General features: G+C 47.4%; 1 protein-coding gene across 1 annotated transcript in view; it reads left to right on the top strand.

The window, feature by feature from the left end:
* Positions 1-20093, top strand: part of DENND1A (DENN domain containing 1A) — a 264483-nt gene that overhangs the window by 143593 nt on the left and 100797 nt on the right. Inside the window, exon 10 of the mRNA XM_060270319.1 lies at positions 5530-5630. Within this exon, the coding sequence (XP_060126302.1) occupies positions 5530-5630 (101 nt within the window). The remainder of the gene's footprint in view (positions 1-5529; positions 5631-20093) is intronic.

The following is a 20093-nucleotide window of genomic DNA, read 5'->3' as shown; positions in this document are numbered from 1 at the left end:
GAGAAGGGGAGGACAGAGGATGAGATGGTTGGACAGTGTTCTCGAAGCCACCAACATGCTCCAATACTTTGGCCCTCATGAGAAGAGAAGACTCCCTGATGTTGGGAAAGATGAAGGGCACAAGGCGAAGGGGATGACAGAAGGCGAGTTGGTTGGACAGTGGTCTCGAAGCCACCAACATGCTCCAAGACTTTGGCCACCTCATGAGAAGAGAAGACTCCCTGGAAAAGACCCTGATGTTGGGAAAGATGGAGGGCACAAGGAGAAGGGGATGACAGAGGACGAAATGGCTGGACAGTGTTCTTGAAACTACAAACATGAGTTTGACCAAACTGTGGGAGGCAGTGGAAGACAGGAGTGCCTGGCGTGCTCTGGTCCAGGGGGTCATGAAGAGTCGGACACGACTAAACGACTAAACAACCACAATATTCTCAACAGAGGATAATCCTGGTTCCCAAACTTCCCCATTCTATCTCACCTTTAATCTCGAACCGAGAGTAAACAAATACATACTATAAAACGGCACATAGACTTCTCATTTTCCATGCTATTCAGCATTGATCATGGAATTAAAACCGACAAGACGAACCCACAATCAATATCCATTTGCACAATGAACAGCAAGGAGAACTTTACGGGGGTTTTGTAATCAAAAAATGCACAAGCTTCTTGACTGTTGAAACCTTGAAAAACACAAATCTAAACTTGGAACCATATCAAACCGGGATGTTTTTGGTTGTTGTTTTCGAGCAAATGATGTGGGGCCATTTCTGGAGTGGATGGTCCTTTGAGCGCACTAAAGCTTTCATCTCTCAGGTATTTGATGGACCCTAAGTAGCCTGAAGCCTGCAATCTTAGCAAACAAAATTACGGAAAATGCAGTTCTTATCAGCCACCATCAGAGTTCATCAAGAGGGGGTCACGAGAAGAGCCCCCTGAAAGCCATCGTTTATCCATAATTTTGTCGTATACACATACACACAAACAAACATACAGAGATAGAAAGACGGAGGTGGATGGCACAAAATAGTCCATTGTTGCTAATCCAGTGGTACCTCGACTTACGAAGACGATCCGTTCCACGGCGCTCTTCTTAAGTCATAGAATCCTAGAGTTGGAAGAGACCACAAGGGCCATCCAGTCCAACCCCCTGCCAAGCAGAAAACACCATCAAAGCATTCCTGACATATGGCTGACAGCAACACGTGGCCGGGTCAGCTAGTAGAGTCATAGAATCCTAGAGTTGAAATAGACCACAAGGGCCATCCAGTCCAACCCCCTGCCAAGCAGGAAACACCATCAAAGCATTCTTGACAGATGGCTGTCAAGCCTCCGCTTGAAGACCTCCAAAGAAGGAGACTCCACCACACTCATTGGCAGCAAATTCCACTGTCGAACAGCTCTTATTGTCAGGAAGTTCTTCCAAATGTTGAGGTGGAATCTTCTTTCTTGTCGATTGAATCCATTGCTCCGTGTCCGCTTCTCTGGAGCAGCAGAAAACAACCTTTCTCCCTCCTCTATATGACATTCCTTTGATATCTTTGAACATGGCTATCATATCACCCCTTAACCTTCTCTTCTCCAGGCTAAACATACCCAGCTCCCTACGCCGTTCCTCATAAGGCTTCGTTTCCAGGCCTTTGACCATTTTGGTTGCCCTCTTCTGGACACGTTCCAGCTTGTCAGTCTCCTTCTTGAACTGTGGTGCCCAGAACTGGACACAGTACTCCAGGTGAGGTCTGACCAGAGCAGAATACAGTGGTACTCTTACTTCCCTTGATCTAGATGCTATACTCCTATTGATGCAGCCCAGAATTGCATTGGCATTTTTAGCTGCTGCATCGCACTGTTGACTCATGTCAAGTTTGTGGTCTACCAAGACTCCTACAGTAGATCCTTTTCACATGTACTGCTCTCAAGCCAGGTATCACCCATCCTGTATTTGTGCCTTTCATTTTTTTTTGCCCAAGTGTAGTACTTTACATTTCTCCTTGTTAAAATTCATCTTGTTTGCTTTGGCCCAGTTGTCTAATCTATTAAGATCGTTTTGAAGTGTGATCCTGTCCTCTGGGGTATTAGTGTGATCCTGTCCTCTGGGAAGTCAAAGTCTTCGGTTGTCGAAGCGACCATTTTGCGCATTTTGCGCTTTGGCGCATGCACAGAGAAAATACTTCCGGGTTTGCCGACTTCGGAAGTCAAAACCTTTAGAAGTCGAGTGTTCGGATGTCGAGGTACCGCTGTACTGCAAAAAAAATTTTTTACAGGTGAAACTTGGGAAATTAGAATATTGTCGGAGAGTGCATTTATTTCAGGAACGCAACTTAAAAGGTGAAACCAATTGATGAGATAGATGCGTGACATGGAAAGCAAGATATGCCAAGCCTTGATTTTTTGTCATTGTCATGATTTGTCGTTAGGCGGGTAAATTATAAATGGAATGGAACGAATGATTGCATTCTTGAAATCAATGCACTTTTCGACAATATTCTAATTTTCCAAGTTCCACCTGTACACATCCTTATTCAGACCAGGTCTCTCCGTGTTTTTTAGCTTGGTAATGAGTTGCAATTCAGCAACTTCTCTTTCCAGTCCTTTTCTGAAATTTGTCTGTAATAAGACAGCTACTTTGAGACCTTGTACGTCCTGGGAGATTGGAGGGTTCTCCTACTGGTTTCTCGGTCTTGTGATTCCTGATGTCGGACTTAACTTTTCCTTTTCCTTCTCTGAAACGGGGATTTGTGACATCTGCTAGTTTGGAGTTAAATTCCAATATAGCCTGTCCCGGAGTTTACCAAGCCCGCTGAATGAGCTGGTGAATAAGTCAACAATAACCTTTTATTATTCAAATCGATTAATTTTCCACTGTGCTAGGAAAGCCAGTATTTATAGTCACAAAGGAGCATGGGGGAAAGTGGCGAATTAAGGAGTGTATTCGGCGCACGGGGGCCATTAAGCACTTGACCCCCCTTTCTTCTTCTGTGCCCCCTCTCCTCCTAGCAGGAGATTTGCATTGCCAGAGTCTCTTTTGCTCAGGTGAGGATCACACCCCTCGTTGCGAACGGGGCTTTTTTCCGGTGTACAATGGCATGGAATAACCCTTGAGAGATGCCATTTGCAAATGATGAAAGGCAAGAGTTGGATATGTAGAGGGGGAGAAAATTAATATAAGCCGTTATTGTAAGCTCTATTTCTTTTGGTGGTGGGCCAGGGAAGAACAGAGGAATGGCCCATGCTTTTGAACATCTACATGCAGCCGTTGGGAGAGATTGTCAGGGGGTTTGGGCTGGGTGTCCATCAGTATGCCACAGGGTTCTGTCTTGGGCCCAGTCTTCTTCAACATCTTTACCAATGACTTGGATGATGGGCTTGAGGGCATCCTGAGCAAGTTTGCAGATGACACCAAATGGGGAGGGGTGGCTAATACCCCAGAGGACAGGATCACACTTCAAAATGACCTGAACAGATTAGACAACTGGGCCAAAGCAAGCAAGATGAATTTTAACAAGGAGAAATGTAAAGTACTCCACTTGGGCAGAAAAATATATGAAAGAATGCGTGACACCTGGCTTGAGAGCAATACATGTGAAAAGGATCTGGGAGTCTTGGTAGACCACCAACTTGACATGAGTCAACAGTGCGATGCAGCAGCTAAAAAAGCCAATGCAATTCTGGGCTGCATCAATAGGAGTATAGCATCTAGATCAAGGGAAGTAAGAGTACCATTGTTTAGCTTGGAGAAGAGAAGGTTAAGGGGTGATATGATAGCCATGTTCAAATATATTAAAGGATGTCATATAGAGGAGGGAGAAGCGTTGTTTTCTGCTGCTCCAGAGAAGTGGACACGGAGCAATGGATTCAAACTACAAGAAAGAAGATTCCACCTAAGCATTAGAAAGATCTTCCTGACAGTAAGAGCTGTTCGGCAGTGGAATTTGCTACCAAGGAGTGTGGTGGAATCTCCTCCTTTGGAGGTCTTTAAGCAGAGGCTTGACAGGCATATGTCAAGAATGCTTTGATGGTGTTTCCTGCTTGGCAGGGGGTTGGACTGGATGGCCGTTGTGGTCTCTTCCAACTCTATGATTCTATGATTCTATGCGGATGATACCCAGCTCTACCTCTCTCTCAAATCAGAACCAGTGAAGGTGGTCAAGATCCTGTGTTTCCGTCTTGAGGGCTTGGGAGCTGGGGGCACTGTCATGCAGTGGTTCCGCTCCTTCCTCCTGGGCCGTGTTCAGAAAGTGGTGGTGGGGGCTGAGTGTTCAGACCCCTGGGCTCTCACTTGTGGGGTGCCTCAGGGTTCTGTCCTCTCCCCCATGCTTTTGAACATCTACATGCTGCTGCTGGGAGATATCATCAGGGGGTTTGGGCTGGGTGTTCATCAGTATGCGGATGACACCCAGCTCTACCTCTCTTTCAAATCAGGACCAGTGAAGGTGGTGAAGGTCCTGTGTGATGGATTGAGGTTGAATCCTGACAAGACAGAAGTACTGTTTTGGGGGGACAGGAGGCGGGCAGGTCCTGGTCCTGAATGGGGTAACTGTGCCCCTGAAGGACCAGGTGCACAGCGTGGGAGTCATTCTGGACTCACAGCTGTCCATGGAGGCGCAGGTCCATTCAGTGTCCAGGGCAGCTCCATCTGGGATGCAGGATGAGACCCTACCTGCCCGCGGACTTTCTCGCCAGAGCGGTGCATGCTCTAGTTATCTCCTGCTTGGACTACTGCAATGCGCTCTACGTGGGGCTACCTTTGAAGGTGACCCAGAAACTGCAATTAATCCAGAATGCGGCAGCTGGACTGGTGACTGGGAGCGGCCGCCGAGACCACATAACACCAGTCCTAAGAGACCTACATTGGCTCCCAGTACGTTTCCGAGCACAATTCAAAGTGTTGGTGCTGACCTTGAAAGCCCTAAACGGCCTCGGTCCAGCATACCTGAAGGAGCGTCTCTACTCCCATCGCTCTGCCCGGACACTGCGGTCCAATGCTGAGAGCCTTCTGGCGGTTCCCTTGTTGCGAGAAGCAAAGCTACAGGGAACCAGGCAGAGGGCCTTCCCGCTAGTGGCGCCCGCCCTGTGGAACGCCCTCCCATCAGATGTCAAAAAGAAAAATAACTACCAGACTTTTAGGAGACATCTGAAGGCAGCCCTGTGTAGGGAAGCTTTTAATCTTTAAGAAATTAGTGTATTTTAATATTTCTGTTGGAAGCCGCCCAGGGTGGCAGGGGAAGCCCAGCCAGATGGGCGGGGTATAAATAACATATTATTATTGGTTACAGGTAGGTAGCCGTGTTGGTCTGGATCGAAGTAAAATAAAAAAATTCCTTCAGTAGCACCTTAAAGACCAACTAAGTTTTTATTTTGGTATGAGCTTTCGTGTGCATGCACACTTCTTCAGATACCAATAATATAATAATATTAGAATAATAATATATAATATAGAATATTATAATAATAATATAGAATATTATTATTATTATTATTATTATTATTATTATTATTTGCTGATGTTGTTGTTTTTGTGTCTTCCAGTTAACCGCCTGTATCCATGGCTCTTCCGCTATGCTTTACCCAATGTTTTGGCAACATGTTTACATTCCTGTCCTGCCGCCACATCTCTTGGACTACAGGCTGCATGTATATTTTTATTAAAAACTGAACTTCCATCTCATGAGCCTGAACTTTTAAAGATTTCAGTGGTGGGTTGTTGTTGTTTTTTTTAACAATGCAGCTGTTCAACTCTGTGTCAAAAACGTGTGTGTGACTATTAAGTGCCTGATCCGGAGATTCAGATTTTTCATGGCCTAATTTAAGAGTACAGGACTTGTAACTTGCTGTAGCATATGTTCCTATGGGATATTTTCATAAAGGAATTTAATCATATCCAGGTGAAACTCGAAAAATAAGAATTTCGTCGAAAAGTGCATTTCCCCCAGTAATGCAACTTAAAAGGTAAAACCAATACAGTGGTACCTCGCAAGACGAATGCCTTGCACAACGAAAAACTCGCAAGACGAAAGCGTTTTGCGACCTTTTTTGTTGACTCGCAAGACGAATTGTTTTTGCAATTTTTAAAAAATTTGTTTACATTTGATTTTCACAACTGCTCCCAACTGCAGCGGCAGCCAAGGGATCCCGCTGCCGGAGCCATGCATTCGCTCCATAACACACACAGAGATTTCTCCTTGCTCACGAGAAGGAAAAAACAGCGCGTTATGAGCGAAAAATATGGTATTTCCCTGGGCATTTCAGCAACAATAGTGCTATGGCTTTTAGTGACCTAGTTGGTGTTCATTCTTGCAGTAGGTGAGAGGAGGATACCTTTGTTTTTAAGCGATGGTTATGGAGTGCAATCTGCTTTGTTTTTGATGTAGAAAGATTCATTTTCAAAACACAAAACTCAGAAGAGCAACCCCCCCCCCCCCGTCATATACCACAAATAACTACCCCCCGAAATGCTGGAAATGCAAGTCTAAGGAAGGCAACTTTATACACATGTGGTGGTCTTGTGAAAAAGTCAAGAAATAATGGGGATACAGTGGTACCTCGACTTACGAATTAAATGCGTTCTGAACGCACATTCGAAAGTTGAAAAAAAATTGTAAGCCGAATCCCATAGGAATGCATTGGGAGAAAAAAATTGTAAGTTGAAGCAACCCTATCTAAGAATTTGTAAGTAGGAAAAATCCTATCTAAACCGCATCCAAGATGGCGGACGGAGCTTCGTTCGTAAGTAGAAACATTTGTAAGTACAGTGGAACCTCGGTTTATGAACACCTCGGTTTATGAATTTTCAGTTTACCAAAGCCGCGGTCCCATCTGGAACTGATTAATTCACTTTCCATTACTTTCAATGGGAAAGTTTGCTTCAGTTTATGAACGCTTCAGTTTATGAATAGACTTCCAGAACCAATTACACCCATGCTTCGGGTTAAGTACGCTTCAGGTTGAATACTCCGCGGGCCCATCTGGAACGGATTAATCCACTTTCCATTACTTTCAATGGGAAAATTCGCTTCAGTTTATGAACGCTTCAGTTGATGAACAGACTTCCAGAACCAATTGTGTTCATCAACCGAGGTCCCACTGTACAATCATTAGTATTATGGCGTGTTTCGGGACAGCCACACCAACTGCTTGGGAAAAGTTGCTCTTTGCTCTTTTGCGCCTCTGAAAGAAAATGACTTGCCGGAAAATATAATTACTTTCGGGGACCCCTTGATTACAGTATCCTGTTGGCAACAAATATTGGTTAGTTACATACATTTACTCAGCAGAGAAGAATTAAGGCTTTCTCGCTCCCCTCCCCTCGCCTGCCATTATGCAACATACAAAGCTCCTTGCTTGGGCAGCCACTTAAAATTTACCAATAAACACCTGCCCCATTTTTAAGAATAGCTTCTGAAGTTCAGCTCCCCCCCCCCACTCCGTTGGCAACATCCCTACAATTTGCCAGCTAGCCTCATGCTGCTCCTATTTCTCTCGATCCTGTTAGCTTTGTGCTGCGCCTTGTTAAATTCGCTCGAAGGAACGGAACGGCGGGGGCAGGAATAGTGGGCTTTGCAAAGAGGGGGCCTTCAGGTTTTGAAGAACACCTGATTGACCTGGAGGGTAGGATCCAGCCAAGGCTGGGTGTAGGCCTTCGGGGGGTCTTGGCGCTAAAGAGGAAGGTGCAGGGGCGTACCCAGGATCAAAACGGGGGGGCAAGAGAGGGGAAGAGAGAAGGAAAAAAGGAAGGAAGGAAGGAAGGAAGGAAGGAAGGAAGGAAGGAAGAGGTAGGTGGGCGTACCCAGGATCAAAACTGGGGGAGGGGCAATAGAGGGGGAGAGAGAGGGAAGGAGGGAGGGAAGAAAGAGAAGGAAGGAAGGAAGGAAGGGGTGGGTGAGAGAGAGAGAGAGAAGGAAGGAAGGGGTGGGCGGCGTACCCAGTATCAAAACTGCGGGCGGGAGAGAGGGAAGGAGGGAAGGAGGAAAGAGAGAGAAGGAAGGAAGGATGGAAGGAATAGGTGGGTGGGTGGGTGTACCCAGGATCAAAACTAGGCGGGGCAAGAGAGGGAGAGAGAGAGGGAAGGATGGAGGGAAGAGAGGGAAGGAAGGAAGGAAGGAAGGAAGGAAGGAAGGAAGGAAGGAAGGAAGGAAGGAAGGAAGGGGTGGGTGGGTGGGAGAGAGAGAGAGAGAAGGAAGGAAGGAAGGAAGGAAGGAAGGGGTGGGTGGACGTACCCAGGATCAAAACTAGGGGGGGGCAAGAGGGGGGAGAGGGAAGGATGGAGGGAAGATAGAGAAGGAAGGAAAGAAGGAAGGAAGGGGTGGGTGGCTGAGAGAGAGAGAGAGAGAGAGAGAGAGAGAGAGAGAGAGAGAGAGAGAGAGAGAGAGAGAAGGAAGGAAGGAAGGAAGGAAGGAAGGAAGGAAGGAAGGAAGGAAGGAAGGAAGGAAGGAAGGAAGGAAGGAAGGAAGGGGTGGGTGGACATACCCAGGATCAAAACAAAGGGGGGCAAGAGGGGAGGAGAGGGAAGGAAGGAGGGAAGATAGAGAAGGAAGGAAAGAAGGAAGGAAGGGGTGGGTGAGAGAGAGAGAGAGAGAGAGAGAGAGAGAGAGAGAGAGAGAGAGAGAGAGAGAGAGAGAGAGAGAAGGAAGGAAGGAAGGAAGGAAGGGGTGGGTGAGTGGGTGAGAGAGAGGAGGGAGGGAGGGAGGGGTGTGTGAGAGAGGGAAGAAGGAAGGAAGGAAGGAAGGAAAGAAGGGGTGAGAGAGAGAAGGGAGGGAGAGAGAGAGAGAGAGAGAGAAAGAAAGAGGGGGGAAGGAAGGATGGAAGGAAGGAAGGATGGAGCTCCCGCCCATCCCCCCCCCCAGCTCAGGCTGCTCCTCCCTCCTCCCACGTTCCTGTCGCTGGCTGCAGCCGCGGAGGGTGCGGATACGGCCCGATTTCCATAATCCGCAGTGACTTTTCCCCTTCGGTTTTCGGAGGGGGAAAGTGTGGGTTATGGTCCGTTCTCTTCTCCAGGCTAAACATACCCAGCTCCCTAAGCAGTTCCTCATGAGGCATCGTTTCCAGGCCCTTGACCATTTTGGTTGCCCTCTTCTGGACACGTTCCAGCTTGTCAGTATCCTTGAACTGTGGTGCCCAAAACTGGACACAGTACTCCAGGTGAGGTCTGACCAGAGCAGAATACAGTGGTACTATTACTTCCCTTGATCTAGATGCTATACTCCTCTTGATGCAGCCCATAATTGCATTGGCTTTTTGAGCTGCTGCATCACACTGCTGACTCATGTCAAGTTGTCAAGACTCCTAGATCCTTTTCACATGGACTGCTCTCAAGCCAGGTGTCACCCATCCTTTCATTTTTTTGCCCCAGTGTAGTACTTTACATTTCTCCTTGTTAAAATTCATCTTGTTTTCTTTGGCCCAGTTGTCTAATCTGTTCAGGTCATTTGGAAGTGTGATCCTGTCCTCTGGGGTATTGGCCACTCCTCCCAATTTTGTGTCATCTGCAAACTTGATCAGGATGCTCTCAAGCCCATCATCCAAGTCATTGACTCCCATGTAGATTGGCTCCCAGTACGTTTCCAAGCACAATTCAAAGTGTTAGTGCTGACCTTGAAAGCCCTAAACCTCGGTCCTGAATACCTGAAGGAACGTCTCCACCCCCATCGTTCAGCCCAGACACTGAGATCCAGCACTGAGGGCCTTTTGGCTGTTCCCTCATTGCGCGAAGCCAAGTTGCAGGGAACCAGGCAGAGGGCCTTCTCGGTGGAGGTGCCCACCCTGTGGAACGCTCTCCCATTAAATGCCCTGTGTCCAGTATACCTGAAGAAGCGTCTCCACCCCCATTGTTCAGCCCGGACAGTGAGATCCAGCGCCGAGGGCCTTCTGGCAGTTCCCTCACGGCGAGAAGCAAAGCTATAGGGAACCAGGCAGAGGGCCTTCTCAGTGGTGGCGCCCACCCTGTGGAATGCCCTTCCAACGGAGGTCAAGGAGATAAACAACCACCTGACATTTAGAAAAATACCTAAAGGCAGCCCTGTTTAGGGAAGTTTTTAATCTGTGATATTTTAATGTATTTTTATGTGTGTTGGAAGCTGTCCAGAGTGGCATGCGGGGGGGGGACCCGGCCTGATGGGCAGGGTATAAATAATAAATTATTAGTATTATATTATATATATAACAACATTTAAAATTTTTGTTGTTTAGTCGTTTAGTCGTGTCTGACTCTTCGTGACCCCATGGACCAGAGCACGCCAGGCACTTCTGTCTTCCACTGCCTCCCACAGTTTGGTCAGACTCACGTTCGTGGCTTCAAGAACACTGTCCAACGATCTCGTCCTCTGTCGTCCCCTTCTCCTTGTGCCCTCCATCTTTCCCAGCATCAGGGTCTTTTCCAGGGAGTCTTCTCTTCTCTTTTTTGCAAAGGGGGAAAGCTCCATTTTTTAGGATCAGCTTCATTTTTGAGGATCAGCTCCACGTTGCTGAGTTTCCTTGCAAAGGGAAAAAATCCTGTTTTTATGGGATTAAACTCACACTTCTGCAGCTTCTCTAGGAACGGAAACGGACCCATTTCTACAGTTTCCAGACAGATAATCTAATCAGCCAGTCACATGTCTCCTTCTGCAGACAACAATTGAGGCCTAGGCAAGGCGCCGGGAGGGGACCGGGAAAGGAGCTAGCTCTCTTATCTCTCTCCCCGATCTCTTGCAATCAGCTGATGAGCGGGTTCATTCAAGGTTCTCTTTCCCTTTTGTTAGCCTTTAGCTCTTTCTTAAAAAAAATAAAAATAAAGCATGATCTGCTTTTAGCCCCTGGGCAATTCGGCTCCAGGGACCACGCATTCGCTGAATAAGATGCACAGACATTTCCTCTTAAGTTTTAGGAGGAAAAAAGTGTGTCTTATGGAATGAAAAATACGGTAAACTGGAAGCCTAGCTAGAAAAACCCTCTAATTACCAGGAAGAATCTAATCACACTTTTTGCAGACACAACAACTGATTACCGGAGGCTGATGTGAACTTTAATTAGAGCGCTAATAGCACCCTATACTTGTTTGAATAAATCACTTTGTGTGCCATAAATACATTTCCCCAAAAATAGCTTTCATCTATTTTTGAAACTGGTGTGAGTGCTGGAAAGGTGCTTTTGGGCACGGAATCGCGACCTGTGAGCCTTGTCTCCCCCCCTCCCCGTCTGGGCTTTCAGAGGGAGGGAGGGGAGGTTTGGATCCCACAAATTGGATCTTTATTCTTCCTTTGTCTTTGTGTTGAGTTTGGATTGCTAACCTTTAGTTGGTGTTTGGTTGTTTTCGTTGCAGCTGTGACACGAGAAAGAAAAGAGCAAAAACAGAAGCAGATGGGAGAGGAGAAATTTAAGTGATTGAGAGTTTCCCAGCTAGATTTTTTGCTGCTGTCACCTGATCAACATATTTATATATATACTAACTGGCCCCTGCCATGCGTTGCTGTGGCCGGGTTTGTTAAATGGAGCCTCAGAGTCCCACTTCAGACTCCCCTATGTTTACATTAGGCACATCCCTGTGTCTCCCCCTACCCTATTCTATCCCTCCTCCCCCCACCCCCCGGTTCATCCCTGCGATTGGGCCCACCTGTCCCAATCTATGACCTATTCGGCCCCCCCATCCCCCCCAGGCTGACCCATTACCTATCCCTGCCCCTCCTCCCCTCATTCCCTGGTTCATCCCTGTCCTGACCCATGACCCATTCGTCCCTCCCATCCCCCACCCAGGCAGGCCCCTACCTCCACTTGGCCTCGTCTGGAAAGTGGCCTAGTCTGCAAAGCCGAGGCGAGATACTGTGGAGAGGGCCGGTTTCATCCCACCCTGTTGTGACCCATTACCTATCCCTACCCCTATTTGCCCCCCCCCTCCAGGCAGGCCCCTACTGCCACTTGGCCTAGTCTGGAAAGCGGCCGTCTGCTGCGGCCGATTCAGTCTGCTGGGCAATGTTGGACCTTGTTGCTGCAAAAAGGCCAGTTTTCAGTTGTTTGGTTTTCAGTCTGCTGAGGCCTATTCAGTCTGCTGGGCAATGTTGGGCCTTGTTGCTACAAAAGGCCAGTTTTCAGTTGGTTGCTGTGGAATTTTGTGATGTCATCTGGTGGCGCGGCTTTGGAGGCAGCAGCGTGCAATCTGCCTTTCTATTGGATGCTGTTGGAGTCTTCAGAGCTTTTGCTAGTGATGTCTAATGGGGCACCACTTTTTTGCGTTTAATCATTATTTTTTTAGGTGTGAAAAGGTGTGCTTTTTTGATAATTTGTTTATGCCAGATCCCTCCTTGATGGGCATGGAACGTTGTGGCCAAATTTGTTGGAATTCAGTTCAGCGGTTACGGAGGAAGGATGTCACATCCGCGCACGCAGTGGGAACATTTCTATATATATAGATTCATATATTCATTCAGATGACACGCTGGAGGCGCTCACCATCACCCCCCGCTGAGCCGAAAGCTGCAGGGCCGGGAAGGGGAGAGCGCGGCCTGCGGAGAGGCCCGGTGTCCCAGCCACTCCATAGTTTTAAGAGAGGGGAAAGGACAGCCCTTTCCCCCTCATGGCTCTCTCCCCCCCCCCCCGGCGGAGCCAGCAGGGAGAGCCCCCCTCCTGCAGTCCGGTCGGAGCCCCTCCTGCCGGCAACAGAGGCCATGGGTGCCATGGAGCCAGCGGAGAGAGCCCCAGACTGTGGGAAGGCATCCTGGTGCTGCGTTTCATTGGTAAAGCTGCTGCCGTGTGGTGTCACCTTTACCAATGAAACGCAGCGCCGGGGTGAGGGATGACCCTGGCGCTGCAGAGCGGAACAGGGACCTAGAGCCCCTGCTCTGCTCGCTTACTTCCCTGCTCTCCCCTGAGCGGCGCGGCTGGCGGAGGGAAAAGGGAGGCCGTCGCGCAGCTCCCCCACTTGCTGGAGTGCCCCTCAGCGCCCTGGCGCCCTGCGCCACTAGAGTCAATGGGTGAGACGGCCCTGTATTTGTGGGTTTTATGCCAGGTGATATCCAGGTCTTCAGTCCCTCTTCTGCCCCAACTGGGCTAACAGGACACCTGGAGCACCCTCTGGCCCGATAAACAATGGATACTGCGGCAGAGGTTTTTAATCCTCTTTATTACTTCAAGCTATTTACAGAATATATACATAGGCTGTTACAAACAGCTCTCACTGCAAACACACAGCATAACATTAGCTGAGTCAGGAAGGCAATTTAGTGAAGGAACAGTTCCCGCCCACTTCTCTCTCTGGAGAGATTCTCTCTCTGATTCTCACATTGGGAGGGGTGAAAATGCTAACAGTATTGTGCGTCTGGAGGTCAAAGACTCTGTAGCTGTCAACTTTAAGATTTAAAAATAAGGGATCACTTGTTGAGTGCTGCCGGCTGTAACGGATTGACACAGTTTTGAAATATTTATTCCTACCTGGCTGGAAAAGAGTTAATCCACCTCCAGCCTGACTGACATAACATTCTGATGGGGGCGGGACTGTTCCCAGTTTAAAAGGAGAGAGGAGCAGTTTGGTCAGTTAGGACAGTTGGGGGAGTTGGGGGAGAGTGGAGTGTTAGAGAGGGATGCAGGAGCTGTATTCACAAGTCTGTGTTAAATAGGAAGATATGTGCTTTTAAGAACCAAAGAAATTCATGTTTATAAGTTAAATAATAAAGTTAAATGTGCTTAAACGTTCACTGACTCGGCAGTGTCTCAGTACCTTCAGAGGTGTGACAAAGAGGGGAGAACAAAGCTTTCCTGGGGAAGAGGAAACTGTTTGCTGTTTCTCCTGTCATACAAAGGGCTGGTTAGGGAAGCTGAAGGAGCCCCATAGTTGCCTAAGGGAGAGGCACACTGTAGCAGTAGGGGTCCATGGGAGGGACTTCCCACTGGTGGCCATAGGTTTCGAACGCAGCGCCTGAGGTACTCTGGAGACAAGTCCAATTTGGACACTCGAGGTTTTCTTCTCCTGTTTGTAGAGAAGCACAGGGAGAGCCTCTGAGGTTAAAGCAGTGAGGTGGGGGATCCATCACATTGGCAATCGCCTTTGCGCATGCCCGGGCATGCACAGAAGCGATTTCCTGTGCCAGCTCTGCCCAAGTCCGGGGCACCAGAAATCATTTCTGCGCATGTCCAGACATGCGCAGAAGCGACTTCCGTTGCCAGGCTGCCTGTGTCTGCATGTCTGGGCATCGGAAATGGCTTCTGCGCATTTTTATTATGTGTTTCTTGTTTTCTCTTTTAGGTATTGCTGGGGGTTGGTGTGTTGGTGATGTTTTGTTGTTATATGTTTTTAAAAAACCCAATAAAATTATATATATATATATATATATATATATATATATATATATATATATATACACACATACATACACACACCTCGGCAGGAGGTCTGCAAATGTCTCGTCTCGCAAACCTCGGAACGGATCATGAAAAAGAGCAAAAAGAGCAGGAGGAGTTCGCAATTCCATAAAAAGCCTCCACTATGGCGTCCAGGAGAACAGCCTGTCACAAGTGGGGGGGGGGGAGAGTGGGATCTGTAAAACTTAATTAACTGCTTTGTATTGATCTGTCAGTCATTCTCAATTAATCCAGGAATGCAACAGGGAGCACAAATTATTTAATACAAGTGTCAAAATCAAAAACGTCGAAGATGTTGCAAAGCACAAAGGGCTTGGAAAGACAAGTTGGAGAACTTAGGTGCAAAGAGAAGCATGTTTCTGTTGGGAGATTCATCCCCCGTGTGCGGTGTCATGGTTTTGTTGACTATCACATGACTGGGCATGTGTTTTGATTCCACGGAGTGGGAAGTGACGTAGCCAGGATGTTTGTCTTACTGTGTTCCGAAGTGGAACTGTTGTTCCTTTGTTCTTTCGCTTTGCTTGAGATTGAAGTTGAATCCTGACAAGACAGAAGGCCTGTTTGTGGGGGACAGGAGGCGGGCAGGTGTGGAGGACTCCCTGGTCCTGAATGGGGTCACTGTGCCCCTGAAGGACCAGGTGCGCAGCCTGGGCATCATTTTGGACTCACAGCTGTCCATGGAGGCGCAGGTCCATTCTGTGTCCAGGGCAGCTCCTTCTGGGACGCAGGATGAGACCCTACCTGCCTGCAGACTGTCTGGCCAGAGTGGTGCATGCTCTGGTTATCTCCCGCTTGGACTACTGCAATGCGTTCTACATGGGGCTACCTTTGAAGATGACCCGGAAACTACAGCTAAGCCAGAATGCGGCAGCTAGACTGGTGACTGGGAGCGGCCGCCGAGACCACATAACACCGGTCGTAAGAGACCTACATTGGCTCCCAGTACGTTTCCAAGCACAATTCAAAGTGTTGGTGCTGACCTTTAAAGCCCTAAACGGCCTCGGCCCAATATACCTGAAGGAGCGTCTCCACCCCCACCGTTCAGCCCGGACACGGAGGTCCAGCGCCGAGGGCCTTCTGGCGGTTCCCTCGTTGTGAGAAGCCAAGTTGCAGGGAACCAGGCAGAGGGCCTTCTTGGTGGTGGCGCCCGCCCTGTGGAACTCCCTCCCACCAGATGTCAAAAAGAAAAATACTACCAGACTTTTAGAGGACATCTAAAGGCAGCCCTGTTTTAGGGAAGCTTTCAATCTTTAAGAAATTAGTGTATTTTAATATTTCTGTTGGAATCCGCCCAGAGTGGCAGGAAAATTATTAATAATTATTAATAATTACTAATAAATTATTATTATAAATTATTGTTATTATTGCTGTGTGATGCTAGAGAGAGAGGGAGCCATGATGAAGAGCTCCGTGTGTGTTTATGCGTAAATAAACTAGCTTAGCCAAATGCTGTGCTACTGAATCTGTTACGCAACTGCGCAAACCTCTGCGTGTTTGTGAGGTGTGCTGGTGTTCGTCCGAAACCATTCGCTGTGATGTTCGGGCTGGAGAATGCTTATGGAGCTCCCGAACGATCGCCCAGGAGGGGGAGAACATGCCAGCCGGGCATGTGTCTCTGCCACGGTCCTACTCGTAAGTAGGCCTCATCCTGACAGTCTCCACCGGCGTAGCACGAGGCTCCCAAATTCTGAACACTGTTTCCACCATTTTAAGACGTACAGTGGTACCTCGGTTTAAGTACACAATTGGTTCCGGAAATCTGTACGTAACCTGAAGCGAACTTTCCAATTGAAAGGAATGGAAAGTGGATTAATCTGTTCCAGACGGTCCGCGGAGTACTTAAACTGAAGCGTACTTAACCTGAAGCGAAGTTTCCCATTTAAAGTAACGGAAAGTGGATTAATCAGTTCCAGACGGGTCCACGGAGTACTTAATCTGAAGCGTACTTAACCCAAAGTATGAGTGCAATTGGTTCTGGAAGTCCGTACTTAACCTGAAGCATACTTAACCTGAAGCGAACTTTCCCATTGAAAGTAATAGAAAGTGGATTAATCCGTTCCAGACGGGTCTGCGGAGTTCTTAAACCGAGGTATGACTATAGTCATAAAATAAGCCAAAGCAGGATTTTGAAGCATTTGAGAAATATAAGACATACCCTGAAAACAAACCATAATTCCGCGCCACACAGAGCGAGACCTCCAAGTGCCCCAGCCAGCCGGCGGGACACAGCACGCTGGCAGCAGCAGAAGCAGGATAAGGCCTGCCAGGTCGGCTCGGTGCCCGGAAGTGGCGGCCGCTGCAGTGCCGACAAAGCTCAGAGTAGTTCATCTTTTTTGCAAAGGGGGAAAGCTCCAAAGAGGATCAGCTCCAAGTTGCTGAGTTTCCTTGCAAAGGGAAAAAATCCTGTTTTATGGGGTTCAACTCAAAGTTCTCCACTTTTCGACTATATTCTAATTTTCTTAGTTTTACCTGTATAAACTGTAAAGACCATCTCTTGGAAGAGCTGCCAAGAGCACTTTTCACCTCTATCTTCAGCCTTTACGACAATATTATAATTTTTGACACTTTACGACAATATTATAATTTTCTGAGTTTCACCTGCAATTTTTAGAGTAGGAAAACAAGAAAAAAACATTTTGCTTTCTTGAATTGTCCTAGGCATAGCAGCCAACTCCTAGAGGCCTAGGTGCCTTTGTCCCCCATTAAATATTTGAAGAAGCTTCTTTTGCAAAGAGGGAAAGCTCCATTTTTAAAAGGATGAGCTCAAAGTTGTGCGGCTTTTTTTGCAAATGGGGAAAGCCCCGTTTCTTGGGGGGGGTCAGCTCACAGCTGTGCATCTTTTTTGCAAAGGGGGAAAGCTCCATTTTGGAAGATCAGCTCAAAGTTGTTGAGCTTACCTTGCAAAGGGAAAAAATCCTGTTTTTATGGGGTTCAACTCCCAGTTCTGCAGCTTCTCTAGGAAAGGAAAGGGACCCATTTGTACAGATAATCTAATCAGCCTGTCACATGTCTCCCTCTGCAGACAACTGAGGCCAAGGCAAGGGGCCGGGAGCGGCTGGGAAGGGAGCTAGCTCCCTTATCTCCCTCCCGATCTCTTGCAATCAGCTGCTGAGCGGGTTCCTTTCAGCTCATTCCCTCTTGTTAGCCTTTAGCTCTTTCTTTAAAAAAAAAAGGAAGAAGCAGCACGATCCGCCTTTCGCCTCTGGGCAATTTGGCTCCAGGGACCACACATTCGCTCCTTGTGACGCACAGACATTTCATAGAATCATAGAATCATAGAGTTGGGAGAGACCACGAGGGCCATCCAGTCCAACCCCCTGCCAAGCAGGAAACACCATCAAAGCATTCTTGACATATGGCTGTCAAGCCTCTGCTTAAAGACCTCCAAAGAAGGAGACTCCACCACACTCCTTGGTACCAAATTCCACTGCTGAACAGCTCTTACTGTCAGGAAGTTCTTCCTAATGTTGAGGTGGAATCTTCTTTCTTGTAGTTTGAATCCATTGCTCCGTGTCCGCTTCTCTGGAGCAGCAGAAAACAACCTTTCTCCCTCCTCTATATTACATCCTTTGACATATTTGAACATGGCTATCATATCACCCCTTAACCTTCTCTTCTCCAGGCTAAACATACCCAGCTCCCTAAGCCGTTCCTCATAAGGCATCGTTTCCAGGCCTTTGACCATTTTGGTTGCCCTCTTCTGGACACGTTCCAGCTTGTCAGTATCCTTCTTGAACTGTGGTGCCCAGAACTGGACACAGTACTCCAGGTGAGGTCTGACCAGAGCAGAATACAGTGGTACTATTACTTCCCTAGATCTAGATGCTATACTCCTATTGATGCAGCCCAGAATTGCATTGGCTTTTTTAGCTGCTGCATCACACTGCTGACTCATGTCAAGTCTGTGGTCTACCAAGACTCCTAGATCCTTTTCACATGTACTGCTCTCAAGCCAGGTGTCACCCATCCTGTATTTGTGCTTTTCATTTTTTTTGCCCAAGTGTAGTACCTTACATTTCTCCTTGTTAAAATTCATCTTGTTTGCTTTGGCCCAGTTGTCTAATCTGTTAAGGTCATTTTGAAGTGTGATCCTGTCCTCTGGGGTATTAGCCACCGCTCCCAATTTGGTGTCATCTGCAAACTTGCTCAGGATGCCCTCAAGCCCATCATCCAAGTCATTGATTAAGATGTTGAATAAGACTGGGCCCAGGACAGAACCCTGTGGCACCCCACTAGTCACTACTCTCCAGGATGAGGAGGAGCCATTGATGAGCACCCTTTGGGTTCGGTCAGTCAGCCAGTTACAAATCCACTGAATGGTAGTATTGTCTAGCCCACATTTTACCAGCTTCTTTACAAGAATATCATGGGGCACCTTGTCAAAGGCCTTGCTGAAATCAAGATAGGCTACATCCACAGTGTTCCCTTCATCTAACAGGCTTGTAATTTTGTAAAAAAATGAGATCAGATTAGTCTGACATGACTTATTTTTCAGAAACCCATGCTGACTTTTAGTGATCACAGAGTTTCTTTCTAGGTGCTCACAGGCTGTTTGCTTGATGATCTGCTCTAGAATCTTTCCTGGTATTGATGTCAGGCTTACTGGGCGGTAATTGTTTGGGTCCTCTCTTTTCCCCTTTTTGAAAATAGGGACAACATTTGCCCTCCTCCAGTCTGCTGGAACTTTGCCTGTTCTCCAGGAATTTTCAAAGATTATTGCCAGTGGTTCTGAAATCACCTCTGCCAGTTCTTTTAATACTCTTGGATGTAGTTCATCTGGCCCTGGAGACTTGAATACATCTAAACTAGCCAAGTATTCTTGTACTACCTCCTTACTTATTCTGGGCTGTGTTTCCCCTGCTGAATCATCTGCTCCATATTCTTCAGGTCGGGCATTGTTTTCTTTTTTGGAGAAGACTGAGGCAAAGAAGGTATTGAGGAGTTCTGCCCTTTTTCTGTCCCCTGTTCACATTTCACCATCTTCTCCTCTAAGTGATCCCACTGTTTCCTTGTTCTTCCTTTTGCTACGGACATACCCATAAAAGCCCTTTTTGTTGCTTTTAACCTCTCTAGCGAGCCTGAGTTCATTCTGTGCTTTAGCTTTTCTGACTTTATCTCTACACGTGCTGGCTATATGTTTGAATTTCCTCTTACTTTTGAGGAGGAGAAAAGTGCATCTTTTGGAACAAAAAAGACGGTACTCTAAAGATGGAAGAGAGAGGGGTGGGGAGAGAGAGAACAGTTTTGCATTTTGATAATGACACTAGCTGGCCCTGCCATGCGTTGCTGTGGCTTAGTCTGTGAAATGGGCCCGTGGGATTTAGGGTGTATGTCATAGCTGCCAAGTTATCCCTTTTTAAAAGGGAAATTCCCTTATGCTGAATAGGCTTCCTCGTGAGAAAAGGGAAAACTTGGCAGCTATGGTGTATGTTGGATTTTGATTGGTGGGGTGGATGGGGAGTGAGCGGGATTTTGGCAGTATGTTGGAAGTTGTTTGTTGGATGTCCACTGGAGGGGGCAATTTTGTTGTATACAAATCCAGGTTTCAACCTGTCCTAGGTGTGTGTATGGACAATGTAAGTGGATAGAGACACTCTCACATGCGCTCCCGATGTTGTGGGCAAATTTGAGGACGATCGGGTAAGCGGTTGTGGAGAAAGGTGCATTGGAACAAACATGCACCCTCTACATTTTTATATTTCCAGTTAGATGCAATGCGACAATAAGCCTAATTGCCTTCCTAACTTTTCTCTCTCTGACTAAAGCAG

This window comes from Zootoca vivipara, chromosome Z, assembly GCF_963506605.1.
Source record: "Zootoca vivipara chromosome Z, rZooViv1.1, whole genome shotgun sequence".
Classification (NCBI taxonomy): domain Eukaryota; kingdom Metazoa; phylum Chordata; class Lepidosauria; order Squamata; family Lacertidae; genus Zootoca; species Zootoca vivipara.
The sequence above is the reverse complement of the archived record's forward strand: the minus strand, read 5'-3'. Positions and strand labels throughout refer to the sequence as shown.